Source organism: Oncorhynchus mykiss, chromosome 14, assembly GCF_013265735.2.
Source record: "Oncorhynchus mykiss isolate Arlee chromosome 14, USDA_OmykA_1.1, whole genome shotgun sequence".
NCBI lineage: Eukaryota > Metazoa > Chordata > Actinopteri > Salmoniformes > Salmonidae > Oncorhynchus > Oncorhynchus mykiss.
In genome coordinates, this window is record NC_048578.1 from 467,588 (window position 1) to 481,881 (window position 14,294).

Genomic DNA, 14,294 nt, shown 5'->3' on the forward strand with positions numbered 1-14,294 from the left:
CTGAACGTTTTGGGGGTCTTAGTGATTTTACAGCCAAGGTGGTGCAAGATATTCTGTCTGTTAATGTAGCCCCTCACAGGCCCATGAGCCTGTGTAGGGATGCATTTTGGAGTGGACTGTGATTGAAGAAGTGTGACTGTTTTATTTTATTTTTTAATGGTTTTAAGCTTACGTGTTTGATTTTGTATGATATAATTTTACCCCTTTCCCAGAATGTTTTTTTAAAAAGTTCTTATTTAATACCCCGCCCAGCTGGTGTCGGAAATGCACCGTTAACATTGGATGCCAATCGCCGTTAAACCCCATCGAAGAAGAAGAAGAAGAAGAAGAAGAGGCAGTAGCAAATGTCTTTTCGTCACAAGTCTAGACGAACTGACGCTGACTATAACGGAGATGAAAATAGGTGAGTTGTCATGATTTGTAAGGGTACTTTATATATAAAAAGTTATTTAAAATACATTGGGGCAGTTAGATTTCTCTCGCACCAGTCTTCTCCTTACTCACGCGAAATCAAGAACACTGGTGCTGGCTAGCTAAATGTTCTTTGCTAGTTAAGTTTTCCATCTAATGTTGCGTAAGAAATTGATTAGCATTTATTGCATTAACGTTACTGTTGTGCATGTTTATACGACAATGGTATTGGCTACGTCGTGCATGTTAGACATCTTACCAATATTTTGAACAGGTGTTAAGGTTAGTTAACTAACATTACTGCTGGCTAGCTAATCAGCTAGCTAACTTAGCATGGCTCGGTAGCTGAATAGAAAGGCATTTGCAAACCATTGCATTGTTTATGCAGCTAGCTAGCTTGCCAACTTGATAACTGTTTTCCCTTCAAATGTACGTGTCGTTTGAATGCAACAATTGCTAGATAACTAGCTACTAAAGTTAGCTTGCTATATTAAGCTAGGTTGCGTACCAATCCGCGCTCATACTATGCGGCTCCGAAGCACATATTGTAGTAAACATTGTGTGAAGCATCACAACAAGTTAACATGTTAAAGAGGCTGCGAATTTTTGTAGTGTAACTTGACATAGCTACTAGTGTCTCCACTGTTGAGTCTAGTGATTTATAAGAATCAATTACAGCAAAGGGCGTCTGGTAGCTTAGTGTTTAGGGCATTGGACTATTAACCGAAGGGTTGTAAGATCGAATCCCCGAGTTGAAAAGGTAAAAATCTGTCGTTCTGCCCCTGAACAAGGCCGTTTTTAAAAATGTATTTATCCGTTATTTTACCAGGTAAATTGACTGAGAACACGTTCTCATTTGCAGCAACGACCTGGGGAATAGTTACAGGGGAGAGGAGAGGGATGAATGAGCCAATTGTAAACTGGGGATTATTAGGTGACCGTGATGGTTTGAGGGCCAGATTGGGAATTTAGCCAGGACACCCCTACTCTTACGATAAGTGCCATGGGATATTTAATGACCTCAGAGAGTCAGGACACCCGTTTAACTTCCCATCCAAAAGACAGCACCCTACACAGGGCAGTGCCAATCACTGCCCTGGGGCATTGGGATATTTTTAGACCAGAGGAAAGTGCAGAGAGTGCCTCCTACTGGCCCTTCAACACCACTTCCAGCAGCATCTGGTCTCCCATCCAGGGACTGACCAGGACCAACCTTGCTTAGCTTCAAAAGCAAGCCAGCAGTGGTATGCTGCTGGCAAGTTAGGATGTCATTGAAAATAAGAATTTGTCATTAACTGACTTGCGTAGTTAAATAAAGGTCAAAAATGGGGAACATAATGAATGTGCAGCTGTTTAATGTGAATTGCTTTAGAAATGATGTACTTGACAATGGCATGATCTTTCAGTCTTGTTGATCTGTGTTTCATTGTTTCTAGGAATAGGGGCCCTTTGAAGCGGTATAACTACTGGAAACGTGTAGCTGATGGCAGTATGAGATCAAATGAGGACATGGACTCCACCAGTGATCTGAAGAAGAGTAATGTCAACCACAGACGCACTGATATCAGACCTGTTAGGTAAGGGGTCATTCCATAAATAAACCTTCTGAACATGTTTGCCCTTGGCAGTTCTCAGAAAGTGACTTTTTGGACGTAAATGCCAAAATGTTCAGGAGATAGAGGTGCTCAAAGTTGACCAATTTTGCATACCCCATCCTAGCCCTTTGGTAGACTCTAACTACACTACTGTTGAAAAGTTTGGGGTCACTTATAAATGTCCTTGTTCTTGAAAGAAAAGGAAATGAAAATTGTCCGTTAAAATAACATCAAAGTTATCAGAAATACAGTGTACACATTGTTAATGTTGTGAATGACTATTGTATCTGGAAACGGCAGATAAAAAAACATTTAAAAAATTGAATATCTACATAGGCGTACAGAGGCCCATTATCAGCAACCATCACTCCTTTGTTCCAATGGCACGTTGTGTTAGCTAATCCAAGTTTATCATTTTTAAAAGGCTAATTGATCATTAGAAAACTATTTTGCAATTATGTTACCACAGCTGAAAACTATTGATCTGATTAAAGAAGCAATACGCAAACTGGCTCTAACCAGAATAGAATGAGGAGTGGGAGGCCACAGTGCACAACTGAGGAAGAGGACAAGTACATTAGTGTCTAGTTTGAGAAACGGACGCCTCACAAGTGCTCAACTGGCAGCTTCATTAAATAATACCCGCAAAACACCAGTCTCAACGTCAACAGTAAAGAGGCGACTCCGGGATGCTGGCCTTCTAGGCAGAGTTCCTCTCTTTTCCTCTCATTTTCTGTTGTGTGGACCCCCAAACATCTACAGTGCCTTGCGAAAGTATTCGGCCCCCTTGAACTTTGCGACCTTTTGCCACATTTCAGGCTTCAAACATAAAGATATAAAACTGTATTTTTTTTGTTAAGAATCAACAACAAGTGGGACACAATCATGAAGTGGAACGACATTTATTGGATGTTTCAAACTTTTTTAACAAATCAAAAACTGAAAAATTGGGCGTGCAAAATTATTCAGCCCCCTTAAGTTAATACTTTGTAGCGCCACCTTTTGCTACGATTACAGCTGTAAGTCGCTTGGGGTATGTCTCTATCAGTTTTGCACATCGAGAGACTGACATTTTTTCCCATTCCTCCTTGCAAAACAGCTCGAGCTCAGTGAGGTTGGATGGAGAGCATTTGTGAACAGCAGTTTTCAGTTCTTTCCACAGATTCTCGATTGGATTCAGGTCTGGACTTTGACTTGGCCATTCTAACACCTGGATATGTTTATTTTTGAACCATTCCATTGTAGATTTTGCTTTATGTTTTGGGATCATTGTCTTGTTGGAAGACAAATCTCCGTCCCAGTCTCAGGTCTTTTGCAGACTCCATCAGGTTTTCTTCCAGAATGGTCCTGTATTTGGCTCCATCCATCTTCCCATCAATTTTAACCATCTTCCCTGTCCCTGCTGAAGAAAAGCAGGCCCAAACCATGATGCTGCCACAGCCATGTTTGACAGTGGGGATGGTGTGTTCAAGGTGATGAGCTGTGTTGCTTTTACGCCATTGCATTGTTGCCAAAAAGTTCAATTTTGGTTTCATCTGACCAGAGCACCTTCTTCCACATGTTTGGTGTGTCTCCCAGGTGGCTTGTGGCAAACTTTAAACGACACTTTTTATGGATATCTTTAAGAAATGGCTTTCTTCTTGCCACTCTTCCATAAAGGCCAGATTTGTGCAATATACGACTGATTGTTGTCCTATGGACAGAGTCTCCCACCTCAGCTGTAGATCTCTGCAGTTCATCCAGAGTGATCATGGGCCTCTTGGCTGCATCTCTGATCAGTCTTCTCCTTGTATGAGCTGAAAGTTTAGAGGGACGGTGAGGTCTTGGTAGATTTTCAGTGGTCTGATACTCCTACCATTTCAATATTATCGCTTGCACAGTGCTCCTTGGGATGTTTAAAGCTTGGAAAATCTTTTTGTATCCAAATCCGGCTTTAAACTTCTTCACAACAGTATCTCGGACCTGCCTGGTGTGTTCCTAGTTCTTCATGATGCTCTCTGCGCTTTTAACGGACCTCTGAGACTATCACATTGCAGGTGCATTTATACGAAGACTTGATTACACACAGGTGGATTGTATTTATCATCATTAGTCATTTAGGTCAACATTGGATCATTCAGAGATCCTCACTGAACTTCTGGAGAGAGTTTGCTGCACTGAAAGTAAAGGGGCTGAATAATTTTGCACGCCCAATTTTTCAGTTTTTGGTTTGTTAAAAAAGTTTGAAATATCCAATAAATGTCGTTCCACTTCATGATTGTGTCCCACTTGTTGTTGATTCTTCACAAAAAAATACAGTTTTATATCTTTGTTTGAAGCCTGAAATGTGGCAAAAGGTCGCAAAGTTCAAGGGGGCCGAATACTTTCGCAAGGCACTGTATATCACCATGGAAGGCCAAATTGCAGGTGGTCTTTTCAAACAGCTCTTACACTAAAATGGCATTATGTTCACAATTACACAGTATTTATTCACACCTCAGTGTCTGCACGCGCATAGATATAGTTCCTTCAGAAAGTATTCAGACTCCTTGACCCTTTCCACTTTTTTTTTTTTAACGTTACAGCCTCATTCTAAAATGGATTAAATGAAATCCTCAGCAATCTACACACAATACCCCATAATGACAAAGTGAAAGGTTTTTAGACATTTTTGCAAATGTTTAAAGTAAAATATAAAATAACTTTTTATTTTTTCATAAGTATTCAGACCCTTTCCCATGAGACTCAACTGAGCTCAGGTGCACCCTGTTTCCATTGATCATCCTTGATGTTTCTACAACTTGATTGGAGTCCACCTGTGGTAAATTCAATTGATTGTACATGATTTGGAAATGCACACACCTGTCTATGAGGTCCCACAGTTGACCGTGCATGTCAGAGCAAAAACCAAGCCATGAGGTCGAAGGAATTGCCCGTAGAGCTCCGAGACGGGATTTTGTCGAGGCACAGTAAAGGTACCAAAAAGATTCTGCAGCATTGAAGGTCCCCCAAGAACACAGTGGCCTCCCATCATTCTTAAATGGAAGAAGTATGGAACCACCAAGACTATCCCTAGGGCTGGCTGCCCAGCCAATCTGAGAAATTGGGAAGAAAGACCTTGGTCAGGGAGGTGACCAAGAACCCGATGGTCACTCTGACAGAGACTAGTCAGGATTGAGGCAAAGATGAACGGAGCCAAGTGCAGAGATCCTCGATGAAAACCTGCTTCAGAGCACTCAGGATCTTAGACTGGGGTGAAGGTTCACCTTCCAACAGGACAACAACCCTAAGCACACAGTCTAGACAATGCAGGAGTGGCTTCGGGACAAGTCTCTGAATGTCCTTGAGTGGCCCGTGACTAGAACCAAATCGACATCTCTGGAAAGACCTGAAATTAGCTGTGCCGCGACGCTCCCCATCCGACCTGACAGAGTTTGAGAGGAACAGCAGAGAATAATGGGAGAAACTCCCCAAATACAGGTGTGCCAAGCTTGTAACGTCATACCCAAGAAGACTCGAGGCTGTAATCTTGGCCAAAGGTGCTTCAACAAAGTACTGAGTAAAGGATGTGAATCCTTATGTAAATGTGATATTTTCGGTTTTATTTTTCATACATTTGCAAAAATGTCCCTTTTTTCTTTGTCATTGTGGGATATTGTGTGCAGATTGAGGGGAAAATCGATTTAATCAATGAAAAGTAAATATGTAACAACAATGTGGAAAAAAATTGGGGTTCTGAATGTTTTCTGAATGCACTGTATATAAAAACGCAGGAAAGACATGTTTTTTTTTTTACTGCACTGGGCCTTTAAAACTGCAACATTTTTCTCTATGCCCCTTGGCAAAATGTGTAGAATTGTAGGAAATGTACTTTAAAACAAAATTATATCCTCACTACGAGCTCTCTGCCATGTCCACATTGCTGTCAGGCGTCATTGATCAAGAAGCCGGTGCTGAATGATTTATCTTTTTAAAGGGATACTTCGGGATTTTGGCAGAGGTCTTTTATCTACTTCCCTTAGTCCGACAATGTGGATACCATTTTTATGACTGTCCAGTAGGAAGGAAGTTAGCATTGCCTCGTAAAACTACCTCTAACTTCCTTCATACTGGACAGACAAAAATGGTATCTACAAGTTAATCTGTCTCTGGGGAAGTAGGTTTAAGGGCCTCATTGCCAAAATCGGAAGTATCCTTTTTAAATGTGCCTGCCCACTAGCCATCTTGCTAAGCAAACAAGCAGACTTGCCATCATTCCTTCAACTCCATGGTTAAAAACTACCAGATATATTCAATCAACACTCAATGTTATATAAAAAAGTGTGTCATATATATATATTTTTTTATTTAACCTTTTATATAACTAGGCAAGTCAGTTAAGAACAAATTCTTATTTACAATTACGGCCTACACCGGCCAAACACGGACGACGCTGGGCTAATTGTGTGCCGCCCTATGGGACTCCCAATCATGGCCGGTTGTGATGCAGCATACAGTGCCTTGCAAAAGTATTCACCCCCTTGGCGTTTTCCTATTTTGTTGCATTAGAACCTGTAATTTAAATGTATTTTTATTTGGATTTCATGTAATGGACATACACAAAATAGTCCAAATTGGTGAAGTGAAATGAAAAAAAATTACTTGTTAAAAAAATAACAAGTAAAACCTAAAAGGGGTGTGTTCATATGTATTCACCGCCTTTGCTATGAAAGCCCCTAAATAAGAACTGGTGCAATCAATTACCTTCAGAAGTCACATAATTTGTTAGATTGCACACAGGTGGACTTTATTTATGTGTCTCATGATCTGTCGTGTGTGTGTATACCTGTTCTGAAAGGCCCCAGAGTCTGCAACACCACCAAGCAAGCGGCACTATGAAGACCAAGTAGCTCTCCAAACAGGTCAGGGACAAAGTTGTGGAGAAGTACAGATCAGGGTTGGGTTTTAAACATTTTAACATCCCACAAAGCACCATTTTTAAATCTATTAATAAAAAATGGAAATAATATGGCACCACAACAAACCTGCCAAGAGAGGGCCACTCACGGACCACGCAATGAGGGCATTAATCAGGGAGGCAACAAAGAGACCAAAGACAACCCTGAGGGAGCTGCAAAGCTCCACAGTGGAGATTGGAGCATCTGTCCATAAGACCACTTTAAGCCATACACTCCACAGAGTTGGGCTTTACGGAAGAGTGGCCAGAAAAAAAGTAATTGTTTAAGAAACAAATCAGCAAACTCGTTTGGTGTTCGCCAAAAGGCGTCTGGGAGACTTCACAAACATGGAAGAAGGTACTCTGGTCAGATGAGACTAAAATGTAGCTTTTTAGCCATCAAGGAAAATTATATGTCTGGCGCAAACCCAACACCTCACATCACCCCAAGAACACCATCCCCACAGTGAAGCATGGTGGTGGTAGCATCATGCTGTGGGGATGTGTTTCATTGGCAGGGACTGGGAAACTGAATTTAGATGGTGGATGGTGCTAAATACGGGGAAATTCTTGAGGGAAACCTGTTTCGGTCTTCCAGAGATTTGAGACTGGGATGGAGGTTCACCTTCCAGCAGGACAATGACCCTAAGCATACTGCTAAAGCAACACACGAGTGGTTTAAGGGCAAACATTTACATGTCTTGGAATGGCCTAGTCAAAGCCCAGACCTCAATCCAATTGAGAATCTGTGGTATGACTTACAGATTGCTGTACACAAGTGGAACCCATCCAACCTGAAAGAGCTGGAGCAGTTTTGCCTTGAAGAATGGGCAAAAATCCCAGTGGCTAGATGTTTCAAGCCTATAGAGACATACCCCATAATATTTGCAGCTGTAATTGCTGCAAAAGGTGGCTCTTCAAATAATTCACTTTGGGGAGGGTCAATAGTTATGCACGGTCAAGTTCTGTTTTTTTGTCTTATTTCTTGTTTCACAATAAAATATTTTGCGTCTTGAAAGTGGTAGGCATGTTGTGTAAATCAAATTATTCAAACCCCCCAGAAATCATTTTAATTTTAATTCCAGGTTGTAAAAGGCAACAAAATAGGAAAAATGCCAAGGGGGGTGAATACTTTCGCAATCCACTGTGTGTGTGTGTGTGTGTGTGTGTGTGTGTGTGTGTGTGTATAGATATTACACACCACAGTGCATTTGTAAAAGTATTCAGACCCCTTCACTTTTATGTTCAAAGCCTTATTCTAAAATTGATTCAATATTTTTTTCACCTCATCAATCTACACACAATGCCCCATACTGACAATGCAAAAACAGGTTTTTACAAATTTTAGCAAATGTTTTAAAAATAAACATAACATTTACGTAAGTATACACACCCTTTTCTCAGTACTGTTGTTGACGCTCCTTTTGGCAGCGTTTACAGCCTCGAGTCTTCTGGGGTATGATGCTTCAAGCTTGTTACACCTGTATTTGGGGAGTTTCTCCCAGTCTTGTCTGCAGTTCCCCTCAAGCTCTGTCAGGTTGGATGGGGAGCGTCGCTGCACAGCGATTTTCAGGTCTCCAGAGATATTTGATCAGGTTGGGCTCTGGCTGGGCCACTCAAAGACATTCAAGAGTCTTGTCCCGAAGCCACTGCTGTATTGTCTTGGCTGTGTACTTAGGGTCGTTGTCCTGTTGGAAGGTGAACCAGTCTGAGGTCTTGGTACAGGTTTTCATCTCTCTGTACTTTGCTCTGTTCATCTTCCCTCGATCCTGACTAGTCTCCCAGGCTCTGCCACTGAAAAACTTTCCAACAACATGATGCTTTCACCACCATGCTTCACAGTAGGGATGGTATTGGCCAGGTGGTATTGGCCAGGTGATGAGTGGTGCCTGTTTTCATTCAGATGTGATGCTTAGCATTCAGCCAAAGAGTTCAATCTTTGTTTCATCAGACCTGATAATCTTGTTTCTCATGGCCTGAGAGTCTTTAGGTGCCTTTTGACAAACTCCAAGCAGGCTGTTGTGCCTTTTACTGTGGAGTGGCTTCCGTCTGGCCACTCCAACCATAAAGGCCTGATTTGGTGGAGTGCTGCAGAGATGTTGCCCTTCTGGAACGTTCTCTTATCTCTGGCACTCTGTTAGTGACCATCGGGTTCTTGGTACCTCTCTGACCAAGGCCCTTCTCCCTTGATATCTCAGTTTGGCCGGGTGGGCAGCTCTAGAAAGAGTCTTGGTGGTTTCAAGCTTCTCCCATTTAAGAATGATGGAGGCCACTGTGTTCTTGGGGACCTTCAATTCTGCAGAATTTTTTTGGTAGGCACATCTCAAGGATTGTTAATAGAAACAGGATGCACCTGAGCTTAATTTCAAGTCTCATAGCAAAGGGTCTAAATACTTATGTAAATAAGGTTTTTCTGTTTTTTTATTGTTAATACATTTGCAAAAAATGTACTTTTTCGCTTTGTCATTTTGGAATATTGAGGGGGGGGGCATTTTATAATAGGGCTTTAACATAACAAAATGTGGGAAAAGTGACTGGGTCTGAATACTTTACGAATGAACTGTATACTCAAATGTGTACATAATTATAATAATACTCATAATTAATGATGCATGTCATTCTTCTTTCAGTTGTACCACTCCTGAAAGTGAAGGTCCAGTTCCCAGATGCATGGACTGGGAGCGTGAAGTGGAGACTGACGAAATGTGCTCAAGCGTCTGTTGTGACATGCAACGGTCAGCAGTCCCTGCAGATTTCCCCGTTGTACATGCATATGACTAAAATCTTTCAATTGTGTTATGCTATTGTTTCTTTTAGTTACAGGAGGAGGACACTGGCAACAGAGTTTGGTCCAAGGGAACAGAAGAATTCTTCAGGGAGGTTTGTTTGAATAATGATGTCTTCTACTCTGAATTTAGCATGCTAGCCTGGTCCCAGATCTGTTTGTCCTCTTGCCAACTCTGGCTTGATGGCACAGGCTGTCACTCCGCTAGAGGGCTGCATTCCCGCGGGTCCCGACAGATCAGTGCGGCACGAGCTGCGTTTTTATGCCACAGCAACAGGCTGTCAGACACATGACTTTGGGATGGAAATATTTTTGTCTCAGATAATTTGGAAACGGTCCTTTTTCTGCCTGTATGTGTTAGCCTACCTATTGTATTAAAAACACTTATTTTTTGGGATTATTCATTATTTGCTGCTTCAACTGCAGTAACCTACCTCATCGTTGGGCATGAGAGTTCAAGTGTGCCTATGTGTGGTCTCATTGAAATAGAGTAGGCTGCCTACATGGGCAGATAATCATGTGGCAGTTAAGTTAAATATGACTACTGTAGTTTACTTGTGTCTAAATAAATATTGATAATGCAAAGAAGTGGACGGCACTCAACCAACGTAAGACAAGGTGCAATCAAAACATTTAAACATAGTTTAAAAGGCACAATGCCTGAATAGGTTGGGCTACTATGGTGAGTGAGATTTGCACCTTTTCATTTTCAATAAGTATTGATTACTATTTGTCTCTTGTCTGCTAATCATCTTCCTAAAAGGTAGGCTTTCTGCACAACGTAGCAAGTGTCGTGGTCATCTTTCTTGTTGCTTCAAGTTCAGTAGCCATATCTGTGAGATCAGGTGTGCACGTGGCCTCAATTTAATAGCCTATGCAGTCACAGAGAAGTACAGGGGCAGTTATCTTTCCAAGGAAATGTACTTAATCTAGTTTATTTGCTGAATATAGCCCAGTAGTACAGATGTGTGAATCTCTGATAATTAAACATATCAAGTTGTTTTTGAGCACTTGATATTGCCTATGAGATGCACAATTGCTGGGACCGTTGCTGGCAAAATGAGCTCCGTTACATATGCCTAAAATAACATTGTGGGACTGCAGTTGGGTTTGGGAACAATTCTTGCCATAGCGGGTGGGAGTCAGACAGAAAGGGGGCAGAATGTGGTATGGAAAGATGCGGGATGAAGAAATCAGGCCCACGCAGACCTCTACACTCAGGCTACATCCATCATTGCATTTCATTCATCTGTATCCTGTCTCTTCAGCTCAGATTCCAGAGACTCTCCAGTCCCTGGTGAGGTCATGGAGGAGGATGAGGAAGTCCTGATGAGGAGGCAGAAACAGATCACATATGGGAAGAACACACTCGCCTACGACAGATATATAAAGGAAGTACCCAAGTGAGTCAAATACAGTGAATGCTTAGATTAAATTCTTGTTAGGATACATACCACCCTGTTAGTATTAAACAATTTGTTGTCCATTGTTTTGTTAGGCACTTGAGGCAGCCAGGAGTTCATCCTAAAACTCCTAACAAGTTTAAGAAATACAGCCGGCGCTCATGGGACCAGCAGATTAAATTGTGGAAGGTGAAGATTCACGCGTGGGACCCCCCCAGCCCAGGAGGGCAGTGAGCTGCAGGCCATGTAACCCCCTCAAATATCCTGGAATTTAAAACCATCTCTAAATGTTGACATACTGTACTTGCAACCTGAGATGATGGTTTAACAGAAACAATGTTCTATTCTAATAGAATTGTGCCCCAACTATTGTGCATAAATTACAAGCACAAGTTCTCCTGAAATTGGATTTGGAAGTGTGTCAAAAATGTATCTCTCTAGTCTCACGGTAGAGTGCCTAAGGGAAGTATTCAGACCCCCATTTTGTTTCATTACAGCCTTATTTTTTCACCCCCCCTCTCAATCTACACACAATACCCCATAATGACAAAGCAAAAACAGGTTTTTTTTATACATTTTTGCTCATTTATTAAAAATAATAAAACTACCTTATTTACTTTATAAAACTACCTTATATAAGTATACAGAGCATTTGCTTCAAGTTCATGGGACTCGAAATTGAGCTCAGGTGCATCCTTTTTCCATTGATTTCTACAACTTGATTGGAGTCCAGCTGTGGTGAATTTATTGTGATTGGACATTAATTGGAAAGGCACACACCTGGCTATATAAGGTCCCACAGTTGACAATGCATGTCAGAGCAAAAACCAAGCCATGAGGTTGAAGGTATTGTTAGTGGAGCTCTGAGACAGGATTGTGTCAGGGAACACAGTGGTCTCCATCATTCTTAAATGGAATAAGTTTGGAACCTCCAAGAGCTGGCTGTCCGGCCAAACTAAGCAATCATGGAGATGACCAAGAACCCGATGGTCATTCTGACCGAGCTCTAGAGTTCCTATGTGGAGATGGGAGAACCTTCCAGAAGGACAACCATCTCTGCAGCACTCCACCAATCAGGCCTTTATGTTAGAGTGACCAGACGGAAGCCACTCCTCAGTAAAAGGCACATGACGGCCGGTTGGAGTTTGCCAAAAGGCACCTAAAGACTCAGACATGGGAAACAAGATTCTCTGGTCTGATGAAACCAAGATTTAACTATTTGGCCTTAATGCCAAGCTTCACTTCTGGCGGAAACCTTGCACCATCCCTATTGAAGGAATGGAATGGTGTTGGCAGCAGCATGCTGTGAGGATGTTTTTCAGTGGCAGGGAAGCACACTAAGCACAGTGGCTTCATGACAAGTCTCTGAATGTCATTGAGTGGCCCGGACTTGAACCTTGATCGAACATCTCTGGAGGGACCTGTAAATTGCTGTTCAGCAACTCTCCTCATCCAACATGATAGAGCTTGAGAGCATCTGCGGAGAGGAATGGGAGGAATTCCCCAAATTAAAGGTGTGCCACGCTTTTAGCGTCATACCCAGGAAGACTTGAGGCTGTAATCGCTGCCAAAGGTTCAATAAAGTACTGAGTAAGCGGTCTGACTACTTATGTGAGTTTACAGTTTTTACATTTTACATCTAAACTGTTTTTGCTTTGTCATTATGGGGTGTGTGTGTGTAGATTGAGGGAGGAAAAAATGCTATTTTAATACATTTTAGATTAAGGCTGTACCTTAAAGTGGAAAAGTCAAGGGGTCTGAAATGCTTTCCAAATGCACTGTATATTCTTCATGAAAGACAACCCCTTTGTGTCAGACATCTTACTCAAACCAAGTCATGTTTGTAATGCAGTTAGTATTTGTTTCATGTGTCATTTAGATATGAGGTTGACTTGGATGATGTCATGGATATTGAGCTAGACTTCCCTGAGCTGGATTCCGACTCAAGCGCACAGCCTCCTAAAGTCAGCAAGGCCTCTTCGTCTCAAGCAGTAAGTTCATTATCCAGTCTAGGCATATTTGAAGGAAACTATTAGTCTGTGTTCAAAGGCATTGTAGTAAAGCACCATTGGACACTTAGCAAACACATTTTGAGTTCATTCTGTGTCTTTTTTTTCTTTATGTTTTAGGACTCCTTCCAAGTAACTCCCTAGATGATGAAAATGGATACATCAGTTGACCTTGAAATGGCCTAAATGTCCTTGGTGGTTGAGAGGATAATGTGGAAAGGCCTGGGGTATTGATTTCCCCCAGCACCATGTTTGAAATGGATGCATCCACCAGTGATCACCTCTTTTTGGTGGAATGCAGTTTCTGGTAGAGACATGCCTCAGACCCATTCTCAGCTGTCTTTTGACAGCTATCACCCAGCAGGGCAAAAATTATTGAATGCTTAAAATACCAGGACAAATTGATGATAGGTTGAATTCAGTCAGTGACCTGAATTGTGTATCACATTTTTTTGAAATTGTGTTGTGAATGCTTGCATTGTATTTTATAGTTGATTGCCTTGTATGCTGTATCTTTATTGTGAGTAGATGAAGTGTTTTTGTTCAATTATATATTTTTTATATATAAACTTTGAATACAATGTTGTACTGTATTTTCTTAGGCTTTCAAAAACATGTTGACATTGGGATTTTTATCAGCAGGTATAACATAATAATAATAATAATGGGACATAATGCCTCAAGCTTTTTATTTTTCTGGATATGCTTTTTCTGCTTCCTAACTGGGTTGTAGCTGAGACATGCAGAGGGTGTTATTTGTTTTTATACTACATTTGTGTTGCTGTATTTTTATTTTTAAATGAGATTTGGTTTATATAATTGGTAGCTCGGATTGATTTGATTAAAGGTTTGGGAGTGAAGTGTAGGCCAGGAGCATGGATGAACATAGGATCACTGTGGATGAGTGCCATAATTCTACGCTTTATTAAGCATAACAAGGGACGCACTATTTAGTTCTGTTTGAATCACATGCTGGATAGCTAGCTACTACAGTGAGGGGAAAAAAGTATTTGATCCCCTGCTGATTTTGTACGTTTGCCCACTGACAAAGAAATGATCAGTCTATAATTTTGATGGTTGGTTTATTTGAACAGTGAGAGACAAAATTCCAGAAAAAAGCATGTCAACAATGTTATAAATTGTTTTGCATTTTAATGAGGGAAATAAGTATTTGAC

The 14,294-nt window shown here is 41.2% G+C and overlaps 1 protein-coding gene across 1 annotated transcript; it reads left to right on the forward strand.

Moving 5' to 3' along the window:
- Nucleotides 1-251: 251 nt before the first annotated feature.
- Nucleotides 252-13,699, forward strand: LOC110488532 (histone RNA hairpin-binding protein). The gene is given in 9 exon segments (XM_036942659.1): nt 252-403; nt 1,848-1,988; nt 9,552-9,656; nt 9,739-9,801; nt 10,975-11,109; nt 11,205-11,319; nt 11,321-11,355; nt 12,989-13,100; nt 13,239-13,699. Coding segments are annotated over 9 exon segments (789 nt in total). The 5' UTR covers nt 252-344; the 3' UTR covers nt 13,263-13,699.
- Nucleotides 13,700-14,294: the final 595 nt, after the last annotated feature.